Source organism: Salvelinus namaycush, chromosome 15, assembly GCF_016432855.1.
Source record: "Salvelinus namaycush isolate Seneca chromosome 15, SaNama_1.0, whole genome shotgun sequence".
Lineage (NCBI taxonomy): Eukaryota > Metazoa > Chordata > Actinopteri > Salmoniformes > Salmonidae > Salvelinus > Salvelinus namaycush.
In genome coordinates this window covers 17,128,422-17,146,965 of record NC_052321.1, presented here as the reverse complement: position 1 = coordinate 17,146,965, position 18,544 = coordinate 17,128,422, and the positions used below count along the sequence as shown (strand labels likewise).

Genomic DNA, 18,544 nt, shown 5'->3' with positions numbered 1-18,544 from the left:
CGAGTCAGCACAACCTGTGAAAAATCACAGAGGTGTAGTAGACAATCAGTCAGTCTATTCCAAAGTCCTTTCCATGTCAACACCGAGAGAGAGTAGCAGAGAGAGGTTCTATTATAAGGAGGAGAATATACTGTGGACCTATGAGGTGATAGAAATCTACGTACACAGTGTTCAGGCTGTAAAGTGTAACAGTATAGTGTGTTGGCTGAATTCTCAGCCTGTGTCCAGGGTTAAAGCACGCAGTGAGGAGGAAGATAGACCTCCACAGAGCTAAGGAACCAGAGTGACAATTATGAGCTGTTTGTTTAAATGTGCCTCATAGAGGGGCTAAGGGTAAGTACCCATGTAGCTGCCTCTCTGACTGACACTTCTGAGTGAGAATTGTTATTGAGGTGGGTTCTATTTCACCCCTTTGACAGAACTGTGTGAGAGATGCATAAAACCAACATGGCAGCTCTCTGTATGTATAAAGAACATTGGTCTCACTGAGAAAGTGCCAGTGAGTGAACTCACAGATTCTCTCTTGCTGTGTTAGTGGGAAGATCTCATCATCCGCTTCATAATACTGCGTAGCCATGTTGTGCCAAAAAGCTAGACTCACGTCAGTTTACTAAGGACATTTGTTGAGTTTAGGAGGCCCAATTCAAGACAAGTGACTCGATCCACAACTAAGACATTTGTTTTAGCTTTGTTTGTGCTTTCATCCCTTTTTTTCTTTGATAGTTCAGTTGGGAAATTTGTACCATTCCTGATAATGTAAGGTCTGAGAGTATTGTATGATGTGCCATTTAGCGGACGTTTTATCCAAAGCGACTTATAGTCATGAGTGAATTTTCTTTTACATATGAGTGGTCCCGGGAATCAAACCCACCGTCCTAACATTAGAAGAACCATGCTCTACCAACTGAGCTAGAGAGGACCACAAAATGTGTAATCTTCAGTTATATGATCTACAAACAAGATCTACATCCAAACAAGGTTGTTACAGAGCATTTACAGTCCCTTGGCTGTGTATTTGGATACTTGTACTGAGCTGTTTGTTCTGTAAATCCCTCTAGCAGTGCGGAAAAGTACACATACTGTATTATTGAGAGACAGTGTCATTGCCCTCTCCTGTGTCCCTATGAATAATATACAAGTCCTCTGCTGCATTTCTCAACTTCCAGTTGTCTAGAGCAGCCAAGAGAGGACGACAGCGTGAAATCACAACACTGAAAACAGTAAACAACATTTTTCTGCAGCTTATGTGCTGTCGCTACTCCACACACCCTTCAGACGGCCATGCATTAAGTAAGGAGGGTGTGTGTGTTTTCAGGGCACTGATAATGAACTTGTTTTGTCTGACTGGCTTGGCAGACATCTTGCTGTCTGTCGTCAGTGCTTCCGTTATGATGAGTAACCCTGAGTGCAGTGCTCCTGAGATGTCATGGAGCTACCCATCTGATCAAGTAGTGATTTAGCTCTGGGTCAATGTGTCCCTTAGCTTGTGATGTCTACACATACTGTAAGCTCTGCTTTCGCTGCATGAGAGTTACAGCAATTCCAATCTTCACATGCAGTTGAAGATGAAAGCGGACCTTGTTGCCAGTATTTGAAGCACTTTTTCAGCCATCCATTTGAACATAGCATCCTCTGCCTCTGCTTGGGGCTTGTACATTCACACATGGTAGTGGTTTGGGACTGGCTCTTAATGCTCGCTCTGACTCAGAGAGTAGAGTAGCTTTCTGAGGCCTGCCGACTGTCCTGGCTTGTGTTCCTGTTTACTGTTTGTTCGAAGACTTGGGGCACAAACCTCGTTTGCAGCTTCACTGTCTGCAGCGCCTGATCACCAACAGCCATTTCTTAGTATCGCTAAGGGCTCTCTATAAATGTACTGTCAGTATGCTGACGCACGTCGTTGGACTTCAAACAGGGGTCAATGTCATGTTGGGTGCTGGGAGGTGACATGAACACACTGTGTTGCTGATGAGGAAGTATTAGACTGGATCTCTGAGGATTGATCAAATTAGTGGAAGAGGAGGAAGAGGTCAGGCCAGGGAGCCAGCTAGGGCAAGCCATTTTGACAAGTTATTTGTGTCAAAAAAATACAGTTTCTCTCATACAGAGAGAAGATTTGAATCTAATGCCCTTCCCACAAGCTTTATGCATACATATTCGTGGGGCGACGCACAATTGGCATAGCGTCGTCCGGGTTAGGGAGGGTTTGGCCGGTAGGGATATCCTTGTCTCAGTATGTAAAATGTAATAAAATGTATGCACTCTACTGTAAGTCGCTCTGGATAAGAGCGTCTGCTAAATGACTAAAATGTAATGTAAATGTAAGTGCAGGAAATGGTCTGGGGCCTGTATTTAGTTCTCCGGCCCTGAGTGTACATTTATGGCTTTGATTAATTATAAGTCTTTGAGCTGCTGTGCACAAGGAGTTTCCCCATGTGGCCTTCAGAAGAGGTGCTTGTTCTGTAATACTTTGATTGATGTTGCTGATATGACCTGATGTTGTAATGGCCCTGCGGAGAGCGGCTCTGACAAAACAGAAGGCAGATTTAAGCCTGTGGGTTGTTACACAGCTATTGTATGTCATATTACATCAATGTACTTTAAACTCCCAACATGTGACTGGTCCTCATGGCTAACCTCAGAAGGTTAATATGGGTGAAATGGGGCAGTATTAATGTTTAGTACAAGTGTATACTTTTAAAAGAACATTACAAGGGAGGAAGTGGAGTTGAGGTGGGTCAGACACTGGAGCCGTGCCCACCATGATGCCATGGTGCAAACAGACCTCGCCACCACAGAGTTGGCCCACCAGTAGTACCACATTCGCCCGTATCCTTCCCCTGAAAGCATCATTAGTTCTGCTTGGCTGCAGCCTCTTTGTGGCATCACTATTACTCGCCAGTCCAGACCGCCAGTAGCTGGCAGGGGTGCTAGACGTCTCTGTGTTTGTGTGTCGTCTGCAGAGGCTATGGCCTCTGTCATGCCCATGTGTGTGTGTGTGTGTGTGTGTGTGTGTGTGTGTGTGTGTGTGTGTGTGTGTGTGTGTGTGTGTGCGTGCGTGCGTGCGTGCGTGCGTGCGTGCGCGCGTGCGTGCGTGCGTGCGTGCGTGCGTGCGTGCGTCTTGGCAGTGATTTCAGAGGGGAAACAAAACACAGTTTATCTGTTGGCTCAGACAAAGAGCTTCCCGCTAGGCAAAGTGGGATCGCTGTCTCAGCCTGTTGTCCTCTCACTGCTCCCAGTCACCCAGCTGATAGCTCTGCTTACCAGGTACCACAACTTTTCCCAAGCCCTGCCCCAACCCAAGCCCCAGCCCCTGCCACCAGCCTCAGATCCATTCCTGCCCTCCAGCCCCTGCCCCAGCTCTCCAGCTCTAGCCACCAGCCTCTGCTTTTTCTGGTTGTCTGTGAGAAAACATGAGCAGATGACCAACAATGTTACGTAACTCAACTGCCTCAACTACCACGAACTGGGCAGCTGCAGAGTGTATCCCTGGACTGACTGGGCACCTGCAAAGCGTAGCCCCGTACTCCCCTGGACTGACTGGGCACCTGCAAAGCGTAGCCCCGTACTCCCCTGGACTGACTGGGCAGCTGAAGAGCATAGCCCCATACTCCCCTGGACTGACTGGACAGCTGAAGAGCATAGCCCCGTACTCCCCTGGACTGACTGGGCAGCTGCAGAGCGTAGCCCCGTACTCCCCTGGACTGACTGGGCAGCTGCAGAGCGTAGCCCCATACTCCCCTGGACTGACTGGGCAGCTGCAGAGCGTAGCCCCGTACTCCCCTGGACTGACTGGGCAGCTGCAGAGCGTAGCCCCATACTCCCCTGGACTGACTGGGCAGCTGCAGAGCATAGCCCCGTACTCCCCTGGACTGACTGGGCAGCTGCAGAGCGTAGCCCCGTACTCCCCTGGACTGACTGGGCAGCTGCAGAGCGTAGCCCCGTACTCCCCTGGACTGACTGGGCAGCTGCAGAGCGTAGCCCCGTACTCCCCTGGACTGACTGGGCAGCTGCAGAGCGTAGCCCCGTACTCCCCTGGACTGACTGGGCAGCTGCAGAGTGTAGCCCCGTAATCCCCTGGACTGACTTTTATGTGTACAGCCCAATTCATGTTTTATGTTCAGTTTCCTCTAAGGCAGATCCAGAGACCTTTAACTCTGTTTGAAGGTTCCCTCATGGCCCATTTGTTACTGTTTCATTCAACTTGGACCATACTTGTGCCATCCTTTCACTCCAATGCATTTTGTGCCAGCTCTGTAGTAGACAATTGTCCATAGAAAAGTATTCTCTGCAACATTGTTCAGCCCGTTCAGCATGATAAAAGCTCAGCCTCTCTCTTTCAATCTCCCTGGCCCAATCTCATCTGACAGTACGAAGAAGGCTGTGTTGAGCTACTCTGAGCAGAGAACACTTGGATCACGTTTTTCATCCTCAAATATTTAGCCTGAGCGTGTGTGTGTGTGTGTGTGTGTGTGTGTGTGTGTGTGTGTGTGTGTGTGTGTGTGTGTGTGTGTGTGTGTGTGTGTGTGTGTGTGTCTGTGTGTGTGTGTGTGTGTGTGTGTGTGTGTGTGTGTGTGTGTGTGTGTGTGTGTGTGTGTGTGTGTGTGTGTGTGTGTGTGTGTGTGGACTGTGGGCTGCTGCAGCTCTCTCTTCTGACACACTGCCCTAACCAGAGTGTGATGATCAGACGTCTATGTTTCCCTCTCATGTGGCCCTGTGCCTTTTGCCCTGAACCACCTCCCAGACTTAGTTCTTAAAAATAGAGAACAATACAGACATTTTTAGCCTCAACCGCCAGTTGGCAAGCGGCCAGACCTCCACAGCTTACGTGAGAGATGAGCCTGATGGGTCCCTTTGCGGACAAACTGTATAAAACCAGAGGATGTACCAGAGGCCCATGGAGGGCAGCTGTACTAAGACAGCTTTGTTCTCCGCTGACTTGCTTCCAAAGTCAGTCCCTGAACAAAACTCACATTGTGCACTTGTTCCATGAGTAAACTCAGGCTGTCAACACAGCCTCCTCTGCCTACCAGAGCTGCTTCAGTCAGATGAATACTGTGCTCCTTGTGCTCTGTGTAGAAAAAAGCTAATTTACATAGAGGTGTTTTCTTTTCCTGAATGGGCTTCTCGGAGATGCCAGAAATATGCATTGTTTACAATAGCACATTCTGTGGTAATAAACCAATTTCTAAATCCTACCTCAAGCCCAACTTCAGGGTGTGTGTGCGCATGTGTGCATGTTTGTGTGTGTATTACGGCTTTCCTAGGGGGTTGCTAGGTTTTCCATACTATCTCACCACCACAACAAGAGAACGTTTTGACCATTCTACAGACTGAATTTATTAAGCATGCCAAATTAGGTCTTTGTGTTTTTGTTTGCGTAAGCTGGAGAATAGCCACCATTGTAATACAGAGATTGCTTTTGTGACCACTGACTAGCTAATTACCCCATTGGTGCTTCTAGATAGAACACAAACAGAATGTGCTGAAATCCATCCTCTACTGAGTTTACCATACTGTTTCCATGCTTTGTGTCTGCCTATTATGTTCAGAAATGGCTACAATATCATTCATTTGAATGACAATAGAGTGTCTGGCAGCTGGTTTTCCCAGCGTACTCCAGTCCACCCATTGTTAGACGTGAGTAAGCAATCTGTTTTCTTTGACTGGGGCACACAGAAAGTCTTATTCAATGCAAACATTGCACAACATTTTATTCATGGCCACATCACTCTGTTAGACAGCAGCATGCTCTGTGTTACTGCTATTAGATATAAAACCTCTGAAATCAGCCTGTCACTGAAGTTTATTTAAACCAAATGCAGGAATTAGGCCAAAAACCGTTAAATGGGTCGTTGCTCGGCCTAATTCAGGGGAATTTCCCCCCTTCTCTCTGACACTATTCAGTAACAAAGTTGATCAATGCAAGCTTTGTGCCTGCCCCCACTGTTCACAGGTTCCTAGAGCAAACAGTACAGTACAGATACCTCATGCCCATGCACTATTTATTCAGGGAAGAATAAATCCAACACTTCCTTCATCCTCAATTTCATCTGTCAGATATCTCCCCCAAATATGACTCTCCTGCTCAAGTCACAACTTAACTTTTACGGGTCAGGCAAACTTCAAACGACTGCATAGATGGAACATTAACATGCCGGGTGAGCATTGGGTCGCACCGATGTGTTCAACCCTTGAGGGTTTGACTATTGAAAGTAATACTGCAATCATCGCTGTACGTGGAGTTGAACTGTCTGTCTGTGGAGCAGAACCTGGGCTCCAGTCCCTCTGTTTGCCATTTCAGTTTCCCATCTGGTAGGAACAGCCTCAGGGATCCTCTTTCAGGCCCTCAAATGTCAGGGATGAGACACATCCTCTGCTAGAGTCGTGTTGCACCAGGGAACGCCAAAAGTCTGGGAAGGACATCAACAAACTAGCTTCTGAAAGAGCCACAAACCCCAAGCCTTGTTACGCAATTTCATTCTATTTCATTCTCTTTCCACCAAAACCATAATGCATGCAAAGATTGTAAAGTATTCTTCTCATACGCATGATAGCCATTACATTTCTCTCTCTTAGGAGGCAATTCGTTATTTATTAGCTTCATGGCATTTCCTTTCCTAAAGGCCCAAGGGAAGACATTAAGTAGAAACGTAATTACCAATTGTCTCCACTGTCATCAATCATACACTGCTTTATTCCACCCTTCCTCACACTCTCTCCCAGTCCTCTGTAACAGCCACAGATCTAACCTGGTATCCTACAAACAGGAGATCTGTGAAATTTTTTAGCCATTGACAATTACAGTGCCTTCAGAGAGTATTCATACCCATTGACTTATTTCACATTTTGTTGTGTTACAGCCTGAATTCCAAATCGATTAAATAACCATCTGCTTTAGGTTATTATCCTGTTGAAAAGTGAATTAATCTACCAGTGTCTGGTGAAAAGCAGACTGAACCAGGTTTTTCTCTAGGATTTTGCCTGTGCTTAGCTTCATTACGTTTCTTTTTTATCATGAAAAACTCCCCAGTACTTAACGATTACAAGCATACCCATAACATGATGCAGCCACCACTGTGCTTGAAAATATGGAGAGTCTTACTCAGTAATGTGTTGTATTGGATTTTCCCCAAACATAACACTTTGTATTCATTACTAAAATTGTATTTAATTTTTTGTACAATTACTTGAGTGCCTTGTTGCAAACAGGACGCATTGTTTGGAATATTTCAATTCAGTACAGGCTTCTTCTTTTCACTGTCAATTAAATCAGTATTGTGGAGTAACTACAATGGTGTTGCTCCATCATCAGTTTCCTCCTATCACAACCATTCAATTCTGTAACTGTTTTAAAGTCACCATTGACCTCATGGTGAAATCCCTGAGATGTTTCCTTCCTCTCTGGCAATTGAGTTAGGAAGGACCCATGTATCTTTGTAGTGACTGGGTGTATTGATACACCATCAAACGTGTAATTCATTGTTTTTTACCCATCTACCAATAGGTGCCCTTGTTTGCAAGGTATTGGAAAACCTCCCGGGTCTTTGTGGTTGAAATGTTTGAAATTCACTGTTTGACTGAGGGACCTTACAGATAATTGTATGTGTGGGAAACAAAGACGAAGTAGTCATTAAAAAATCATGAAAAAAAATGAAAAAACACTATTATTGTAACGAACGTCGTCGGGAGAAGGAGAAGAGGACCAAGGTGCAGCGTGGTAAGTATTCATAATACTTTTAATAAATACGAACACTTGAACAAAACGACAAACGAACAGTTCTGCAAGGTGCAATACACAAAACAGAAAACATCTACCCACCAAGCACAGGTGGGAATGAGGCTACCTAAGTATGGTTCTCAATCAGAGACAACGATAGACAGCTGCCTCTGATTGAGAACCACACCAGGCCAAACACCTAGAAATACAAACATAGAACAAAACATAGAATGCCCACCCCAACTCACGCCCTGACCAAACCAAAATAGACACATAAACAAGGAACTAAGGTCAGGGCGTGACAATTATTGCACACAGAGTGAGTTCATGCAACTTATTATGTGACTTAATTGATCATTTTTACTCCTGAACTTATTTAGGCTTGCCATAACAAAGGGGTTGAATACTTATTGACTCGAGACATTTGTACAAATTTCAAAAAACATTATTCCATTTTGATATTATGGGGTATTGTGTGTAGGACACAAAATCTAAAGTAAATACATTTTAAATTCAGGCTGTAACACAACAAAACTTGGAAAAAGTCAAGGGGTGTGAATACTTTCTGAAGGCAATGTATAGGACAGGACATGAGTTTGCAGCACCCAATCCCTCGACTCTGTATGCATAACAGTGGCACGGTTGAACCAAAATAAGCAGTGGTTAAGGATTGGGTAATCCAAGCTTCGTAAGGTAGCTACTGTCCTTCTACAATATGAGACAGAGGGGAACTCCACTTTTCTTTTCCTGAAAGTGTCCAAAGTACAACCCTGTGCCCCCTGCACTCCCTAACCAGAGTATGAAGACCATTATGTTGGCTCTGGCATATCAATAGACAAACGCTTCCTGGTATGCTAAGTGTAGTGTGATTTCAATAATAAGGCTCAGGGTAGGATAAAAAGTCTGAGTAAAACATGGCCTTGTATTAATGGCTGGTGAGATGGAGAGCCTGTTTGGATTGAGAGCTGGATCCAGTGGGTGGGCAGGCAGGGATCAGGAAAGGTCTTAGACAGGATGTGCTGAGAGGTGTGTCGTGTCTAGAGACGAGCATAGCTCTCACTCTCCGTCCTAACAGGAAGCTGTAAAGCTGTCACGGAGTGAAGGGGATCTGATGACTGCAACATGAGCAACACTGTTCCACTAACACTGTATGCAGGCCAGGGAGCCCCACTCTTCTCCCCCCTTTTCCCCTGCCACCTAGCAAACAGTGTGGGCACTGTTGTAGCCTGGAGCTGGGTTGAAGGTGGTGTTACAGCATGCCTTACAGAGGCTTGTTATTGTATGTGATTGACTCTGTGTGTGTGTGTGTGTGTGTGTGTGTGTGTGTGTGTGTGTGTGTGTGTGTGTGTGTGTGTGTGTGTGTGTGTGTGTGTGTGTGTGTGTGTGTGTGTGTGTGTGTGTGTGTGTGTGTGTGTGTGTGTGTGTGCGTGTGTGTGTGTGTGTATTTCAGAGGAGCTGAAATGTGCCGCGACCACATGTCCTGCCCTGCCGGTGCCTTCCTGTCCTGAGGGCTCGGTTCTGACCAAGAGCTACACTCCCCCTGCTGGCTGCTGCCCCACTGTGCCCCCCCAGTGCACCTGTGACCTCCGGGCGTGCCACAAGCCCCAGTGCCCCTCCGGCCAGAAGACTGTACCACTCAGTCAGGCCACCGGCAAGCCAGGAGACTGCTGTGACATGTTCGAGTGCCAGAAAGGTAACATATATAACCGTAGCAAGCCATGAATTTGATGAGAGAAGTGGTGCTGGTGTGAAATTTAACTCCTTTTTGGAGGTGATTCTTTTAATCAGAACACAGTTTTTCCCCCAAAGTCCCAGTTTACCAAATGTTCTGTGATGAAAAGGAGAGTCACTAAATAGATGGTAATTTGTTGTCCAAATACATTTTTCTGGGGTATAGCCGCAAATAATCTCAACGCCACAAGGCATATTAAACATAATGGATCTCATTATGCATATTGTGTGTGTGAAGCGTACTCACAACTGGTGTTCTCACCCTGTATGTGTCTGTCTGTGTGTGTGTGTGTGTGTGTGTGTCTGTCTGTGTGTGTCTGTCTGTGTCTCTGTGTGTGTCTGTCTGTGTCTCTGTGTGTGTCTCTGTGTGTATCTGTCTGTGTGTGTCTGTCTGTGTGTGTCTGTCTGTGTGTGTGTGTGTGTGTGTCTGTCTGTGTGTGTGTGTGTGTGTGTCTGTCTGTGTGTGTCTGTCTGTGTGTGTCTGTCTGTGTGTGCCTGCCTGTGTGTGTGTGTGTGTGTGTGTGTGTGTGTGTGTGTGTGTGTGTGTGTGTGTGTGTGTGTGTGTGTGTGTGTGTGTGTGTGTGTGTGTGTGTTTGTGTGTTTCTGTCTGTGTGTGTCTGTCTGTCTGTCTGTGTGTGTGTGTGTGTGTGTGTGTGTGTGTGTGTGTGTGTGTGTGTGTGTGTGTGTGTGTGTGTGTGTGTGTGTGTGTCTGTCTGTGTCTCTGTCTGTCTCTGTCTGTCTCTGTCTGTCTGTCTGTCTGTCTGTCTGTCTGTCTGTCTGTCTGTCTGTCTGTCTGTCTGTCTGTCTGTCTGTCTGTCTGTCTCTGTCTGTCTGTCTGTGTGTCTGTCTGTCTGTGTGTGTGTGTGTGTGTGTGTGTGTGTGTGTGTGTGTGTGTGTGTGTGTGTGTGTGTGTGTGTGTGTGTGTGTGTGTGTGTGTGTGTGTGTGTGTGTGAGAGAGCAGATGTTGGTAGTTCGGTCAGTTCACTCTCCTTCTCCAAAAGCACATTCACAGAAGCACACAGCTAATCAACCAGCCAGCTAGTCAGGGAGAGAGGGAGAGGAGCAGGGAGGGTGACTGAGGGGGGACCTGGACCTGGCTGTTTACTCTGCGCTCCCAGCAAATATTTGCTGTTTTACCAACAGAATAAATTGTGTAGTGTCAAAGAGTTCCTGCTTGGTCACATATCCAAAAGGAAAAGGTTCAACAGTTAATTGATGGGAATGCTTTTATTGTGCTCCAGTCTTCCAGGGGGAGTGTAGTTGAGTCAGGCAGGCCGACAGGGACTGAATGGCGGCTGCAGAGGCTAGGGAACCAGTGTTTTGATAACAAGTGTCTGCTGCTCTTTGGGTCTGGACTGCACGCCCTTTGTGCCTCCCCTACTGGCAGTTAGCTCTACATGACTGCGTCCACATTAGAAATCACACAGAGAGAGACTGGGGATGAAGATATGGCACATACCCCCCTAGTGTCCCCCAAGACCTCCCCAGAAGCTCTTTGGGGATATGTGTTGGGTGCAGTGGTGATTTTAGCATGTAAATATTGGTGGGGCAAATGCAAATATACATACCAGCAAAGCCACCTCACAACACAACACTAAACAATACATGAATTGCACTATAACGGTGACAAACGGTTCCCACAAACTATTAGGGCCTATATAAAGCTGTCCCAACAGCAGAGCTTTATTTTCAGCATCATGGAGTGAATCCTTACCACTGCTACACCTGACTATCAGCGGAGCCTTGTCTGGCAGCGAAACAGTTCATTCAGCCTCATTTAATGCCTTTTTAAAAAAGATGATATGGCTGACTTGCTTAAACAAATGTGATTTCTACTGACAATTGAGATGTACAAACTATGGCTTAAGGGAATGATGAGCGGATGAGAGGCAATCTGTAATTTTGATTAAGACATTAATGCGTGAGCTAAGACGTACGTAGTCAATATAACTATTTGTTCAGCACTTTTGAAATGTACAGCGACAGAATTCAGAACATGAGCCATTCTTACAGTATTCTCCTTGTACACCAAGTCAGAACCCTAGTATAAATAAAGGGGGCATAGAAGCAGACACTGAAAGCTTTTACAATAATCAAGGATGACATTTCTCTAACACAGGCTGTAGGCTACATGTACACCACCAAGTTAGTACAGTATGATAAGTTGTAAGGGAGAAAGAGACCAAAGTATTAGAGTGAGGCACATGGCCTACTAACAGCTTACTACACAACATACACAGTATTAATTTCTTAGCTACAGTATACATATTTCCCTGGCATGTTATACATAATTTATGCAGCAGCATACAATACATTTTTGGAATCACCTTGTTGTGCTGTCTTCACTTGAACAGAACGGTGGTGCGGCGGTCTTTCTTGTGGGCAAATTTTGTCATCAATATTTGTCATCAAAGTCAGGCATTCTCTGGATTTATGGTATTTTCAAGACAACTGGGAACTCTGAAAAAACAAGATTGAATCAGGACGTCAATGATCTTCAGGTCAGAGCTCTAAAAAGAGGCCAGAGATCCCGACTTGGAATTCCAAGTTGGATGACCGTTCAAAACATATTTTCCCAGTCTGAGCAAATTTTTTTCACAGTTCCCAGTGGTTTTGAACATGGCAGAAGTCATGCTGGATTGATAGCATGCCCAATGTATTCAACCTTTGGTGTTGCATGTGAATGTTTATCCTTTTAAGCTTGGAAAAGAGACCCTTAAACCCAGACTTGGACCACACACAGGCTAGTGATTGCTTTGCAATTTGCAATTTCCAACTTGTTGTGTAATGTTTATGTCCAATGGCCGATGAGCACCGATATATTTTATCTATAATTTCTCTTCATGTGACAAGGCTTGAAAAATATTTTCCAGTAGATTGTCAACTTGGTTCATTATGATGACTGCTTGTCTAGCTTGCTAGCTAAGATTTTGAAAGTATGATGTTGACATGATCAGTCCAATCAAAGCTACGGTAGATATAACGTGATTTGACGTCATTTTACCTGTGGCCAATGACCTTAAGCCTTCTTGGATGGGTGCTTCTAATGTAAATCTATGGCAGCACCCAAGGGGCTTAAATTTTCGAGCTCTACCCAGTAGATTTTGTGGTGACGTAGTGTCCCCATGAGTGACAGAACACTGAGCCAATCATGATGCAACTAGAGAACATTACCAACTCCTATGCTCTGTATTTTCCGCTGGCTGCCCCACCACCACAGAAAGCACTGAGCTAGGCTGAAATGGTTTTTATGTGGCTTTATTAACTCAAACATTTTTTTTTACATTGTTTGCAAACTGATATGTGGCATGTATTAATGCCAAAATAACATACAAAACAGGCAACAACAACAAAACAATTGTTTTTTGTTTTGTTATTTTTTGCTAAACAGGTGGGGCTCAAAATTAATGACTGTTCACTAATGGTTGGGTTTCTCACAAACACTAAAGCCCATCCACAAAACATATTAAATTATAATCAGGTTCATTAATCACAAAGTTTGGGATTCCTAGAGTATTTTGCAATGGAACACATAATAGTACCCAACTTTCAGTGACCTAAGGCATTGAACAAATGTTTTTACAGACCAGAGGTTGGCTTTTGGTGGGTATTTGGTCAGTGTCAGTGTACAGAGTCCTATGACAATGGGTCTGACCTGTGTGTTTTGGCCATGTTTGACGAGACGTTTCCAGCTCTGGCTGAAGAATGGGTCTGGGTGGCTGGGCAGGAGCTGGCATGGCCTTCCTGACCTGATGTCATCTGATATTACAGATGGTTCCAAACGACCGTTTTAACAGCAGCCTACTGTTTATCAGCCCTTCGACGAACAAACAGTATGGACTTCATCGCGTGTAGCATTTAGGTTTAACCACAACTTGATGTAGACTAGTATGGTACTTGCTTTCCAAGAACATTAAAGCTGTGAACTTGAATCAAGCTCTACAACCACACAAAGTGTCTGGCAATTTGAATCAAGAATGCATGGTCTTGCATGGATGTGCATTATATGGGAGGAAATTGGATTCACCAGACTTAATATGCTGAGACCTTTCTGCTCCATTGAGAAAATTCCCTCTGATTTTTGTTTATAATTTGGTTTTACATTTTTGTTTGCTGGAAGAGACGGTCACACCATGTCGAATGTAATGAATGTTTTAGGGTGGGCCAAAGTCAGGGTTTCATGCAGGGGCGCAACTTTGGTTTTAGAAGTGGGGGGGACATTTTTATTTATTTATTTTGAATCCACTCTCATAATCAGTCCAAACCGCCTACCCAACGCTCGGAGGCTTCCTCATGGTCCTAAAGCACACCGTTGCCTCGTTTTGTATCACATTCTAATGATAAAACTGGGGTGGGACAATGTCCCCCACATCCCCAGTGAAAGTTGATCCCCTGGTTTTATGGCACATTCAGCCCCAACCACTATCACATCCTCAATTAGGATAGGACTTAGGAATCAGAGAGCATGAATGGAAGCTAGAGAGAGAGAGAGAGAGAGAGAGAGAGAGAGAGAGAGAGAGAGAGAGAGAGAGAGAGAGAGAGAGAGAGAGAGAGAGAGAGCCCTGCTTTACTTTCAACTCAGTTGGCCCACCTGCTTTGTATTAGAGTGCAGGGCTGGTCCAGAGGGCAAGGAGAGGGGTCAGAGCAGTGCTCTACCAGGGTATGGTATACAGATGGAAACCTTAGTGGGGCTAGCTACATCTGTTAGCATCTGGACAGTTATTTTCCCCTCCATGGCATATCTGACCATGACTTGTTTACATAATCACTGCAGTAGCTAAATCGTCATGGTTTTGATGAGAAGTTAATGTGGTCTTTCAAGACCCTGAGTCATAGGCATTGGCAGTGAAAGTGTCAAAGACAAATGGCTGTGCTAATCACTGAGTTAGTTTTTCAACATCCCCTCTTGTTTATTTGACAATAATACAGAACACATTTTAATGAAATTATGGACATTTAAATGATGGAACTTTAATAAACTAAATAGAGAATGGGCTTGTCCTTCACCTCTCGCTCGCACACACACACACACACACACACACACACACACACACACACACACACACACACACACACACACACACACACACACACACACACACACACACACACACACACACACACACACACACACACACACACACTCTCTCCCGGAGTCTTCCAGGAGCATCGCGTGCAGTGAGCGGACAGTTGTGTCTCGGGGCTTGTTATGGGTCTCTAATGATCCGTACGGTAGTCATTGTTCTATGGGCCGGCGTTTGGAGACAGACAGCTGAGGTTTCCGGTACTTACGCTGGCTTTACTGGCCTGTCTGCTGTCTGCATCCCAGCTCTCCAGACCACATTGTACCAGCACAGTCTGCTGCTTTTTTCTTTTACCCAGCGCTGGGATGAGCTGAGCTACGCCGCGAGTGCTGTCTCCACCAAGACTTCACAAATCTCTGCTGAATTCCACCTAATGGAGCTGGCTTCATTGTCTAATGCTGTTGGAGCCCAGTGCCCAGGGCTCTCGGCTCCACACGACTTTACCACAACACACTGCTCTTCCATCCACAGCTAGCTACACTGTAATTATTGCTTCATTCTGTACACGGATACAGAAGCAACAAACTCATTCTGTCCCGGGATGGATAATGTATTTTATACATACCAAATGGATGGTTTAGCATAGTATGTTAATTTTTTTATTTTTTATTTATTTAACCCTTATCTTACCAGGTAAGTTGACTGAGAACACATTCTCATTTACAGCAACGACCTGGGAATAGTTACAGGGGAGAGGAGGGGGGATGAATGAGCCAGCCGTTAGTGTATGTTAGCCATCAAGAGCCCTACATATCGTTCAGGTTGACAGCATCTGTTTCCTCTTCCACTTTCCCCAGTTTCTCCCAAGTGTGTCCACAACGGGAAGGAGTTTTCAGAGGAGGAGGTGTACCGTATGGACCCGTGCTGGCTCTGCCAGTGCCGAGGAGGGATATCCTTCTGCTCCAAAGCAGAATGTGCGGAACTCGACTGTGAGAACTTCTACATCCCGGAGGGAGAATGCTGCCCCGTATGCATAGGTACACACATCAAAAGTTAAACAACAGTATAAAAGATATAGATGTTTTATAGATAAGTGAGGTTTTGTATGACACGACTAGATTTGTGGAGGTGAGCTGACACAGTCAGGGAGGCCGTTTGTGATTAGTGTTGATTGTGGCCAGACTGGCAGGGGAGGCACTAGGGAGGCAGGGGGGCAGACGTATCGAGCACATAAGGCTTTAGTACACTCTCCCAGGGCACCCAACACGCCATACAATGGCCTTACCTTAATCGCTTCCATTTACATCCAGCTCGACTCAAGATTCATTAACATGCTTCACATACAAGGACTGGTCAAAAGAATTAGCAATGTCTCGGAAGTCAGGAACATAAACCTCCTTTGAGTGACTGCTTTGGCTTCATTATATCTGGTAGCCTTAATGGAGGGAGACATGTTTGTACCTGACCTCCTCACTAAAACACATGTCCTCAGAGGCAGGTAAAAACACTGGTACCTGCGGTTGGAGCTGTTGAAAGGGTTTGGGCAGCGCATGTGGACAAATGACTGTACGTAACAATTTCAAAGATTTTACTGAGTTACAGTTCATATAACGAAATCAGTCAATTTAAATAAATTCATTAGGCCCTAATCTATGGATTTCACATGACTGGGAATACAGATATGCATCTGTTGGTCACAGATACCTTTAAAAAAGTATGGGGGTGGATCAGAAAACCAGTCAGTATCTGGTGACCATATTTTGCCTTATGCAGCGTGACAGATCTCCTTCGCATAGAGTTGATCAGGCAGTTGTGGCCTGTGGAATGTTGTGGAATGTTGTCCCACTCCTCTTCAGTGGCTGTGCGAAGTTGCTGGATATTGGAGGGAACTGAAACACGCTGTCGTACATTTTTAGCTTCCAGGAATTGTGTACAGATCCTTGCGACATGGGCCGTGCATTATCATGCTGAAACATGAGGTGATGGCAGAGGATGAATGGCACTACAATGGGCCTCAGGATCTCGTCACGGTATCTCTGTGCTTTCAAATTGCCAACGATAAAATGCAATTGTGTTCATTGTCCATAGCTTATGCCTGCCCATACCATAACCCCACCGCCACCATGGGGCACTCTGTTCACAACGTTGACATCAGCAAACCGCTCAACCACACAACACCAACACACACACCAACACCATGCCATCTGCCCGGTACAGTTGAAATTGGGATTCATCCAGGTAGAGCACACTTCTCCAGCATGCCAGTGGCCATCGAAGGTAAGCATTTGCTCTCTGAAGTCGGTTACAACGTCGAACTGCAGTCAGGTCAAGACCCTGGTGAGGACGACAAGCATGCAAATGAGCTTCACTGAGACTATTTCTGTGCAGAAATTCTCCAGTTGTGCAAACCCACAGTTTCATCAGCTGTCTCAGACGATCCAGCAGGGGAAGAAGCCGGATGTGGAGGTCCTGGGCTGGGGTGGCTACACGTGGTTTGCGGTTGTGAGGCTGGTTGGACGTACTACAAATTCTCTAAAACGATGTTGAAGACAGAGAAATTAACATTCAATTATCTGGCAACAGCTCTGGTGGACATTCCTGCAGTTAGCATGCCAATTGCACGCTCTTTCAAAACTTGAGACATCTGTGACATTTAGTGTTGTGTGATAAAACTGCACATTTTAGAGTGGCCTTTTATTGTCCCCAGCACAAGGTGCACCAGTGTAATGATCATGCTGTTTAATCAGCTTCTTGATATGCCACACCTGTCAGGTGGATGGATTATCTTGGCAAAGAAGAAATGTTTACTAACAGGGATCTAAACAAATGTAAATGTTTGTGATCTTTTATATCAGCTCATGAAACAACACTTGACTTGTTGCGTTTATGTTTTTGTTCAGCGTATAATGGTGACGGTGGTGGCCAGATTTGTCTGACTGTGTTTTTGTAATTGATCAGACACATGAGAGGGAGGGAGACATGGAGGTTATTGGAGGTCAGTGTTGGACGTACACCTGGAATGTTCAGCCCCTGAGATGGTGGGGAATGCTTTCATCTTGTACCCCTGCTTGGCCAAAGCTCCAGTCATTGAGGAGGCTATAGTCAGGGTTATTGTGGTAAGCTGGGGGTGGCACCTGGTTCATGGACGTTATTAAGAGGAACCTCCGGTTCTGTACCTGATAGCTGTCTCATTTACAAGGCACAGCTGCATACCTGATCTAATCCTTTTAGTAGGCTGGTCAAGTCACCTAAAACCCTAAAAGTGCTTGAAGGCTTGTGTGTGAGTGCAATACAATGTGTATTTTTAGGCTCACTATTGATAGTGTGAGAGATGGATAGAAAGAGAAAGAAAGGGATAGATAGATGGATAGATAGAGAGGAAAGCAGAACTGCTTCATATTTGTGGTAATCACACCCAGATGGAGGAATCACAGCAGCCAAATCTCTGCTAGAATCAAATCTGGCAAATAGGACGTTGGCCTTAGGGATACCCCCCTTCTTCACCACGCGCACACACACACACACACACACACACACACACACACACACACACACACACACACACACACACACACACACACACACACACACACACACACACACACACACACACACACACACACACACACACACACACACACACACACACACTACCCTCAGATCACCTAACCAATTCCACCTCACACTGCTGCTGTGGTAATGGCCTGCCTCTGTTACCAATAAACAGTTGAACAAAAAACAATTATGGTTATTTAAACTCTTAAGTCATCAGAACAGGTTCCCAGAATTCTAAGCACAACGTGTTTTCTGGGTTGCCTCTTAAACAGTTGGCTTTATTATGTTGCTGTTCCTAGACTTCAAACAAATGGGTAAAACCGCATGTTATGCATGAAATGCTCTTAAATGGGATTTGTGGCTTTGGAGTGAAATTTTTGACGGTGAACCCTGAACTGGTCTTTGGCCTTCGGGGGCACTGGTGAAACTGGATCTGTGTGACATGCACATGGCTGAGGGTAACTCCTCTTAAAGGGAATGACTGGACACTGCAGAGACAGGAAATTAGTTATGTCTG

At 45.3% G+C, this 18,544-nt stretch overlaps 1 protein-coding gene across 2 annotated transcripts in view; it reads left to right on the top strand.

Moving 5' to 3' along the window:
• Positions 1-18,544, top strand: part of LOC120060238 (cysteine-rich motor neuron 1 protein-like) — a 47,240-nt gene that overhangs the window by 6,705 nt on the left and 21,991 nt on the right. For both annotated transcript variants that reach the window (XM_039009400.1, XM_039009399.1), the window contains exons 4-5: positions 9,168-9,410; positions 15,330-15,509. In XM_039009400.1, the coding sequence (XP_038865328.1) occupies positions 9,168-9,410; positions 15,330-15,509 (423 nt within the window). The remainder of the gene's footprint in view (positions 1-9,167; positions 9,411-15,329; positions 15,510-18,544) is intronic.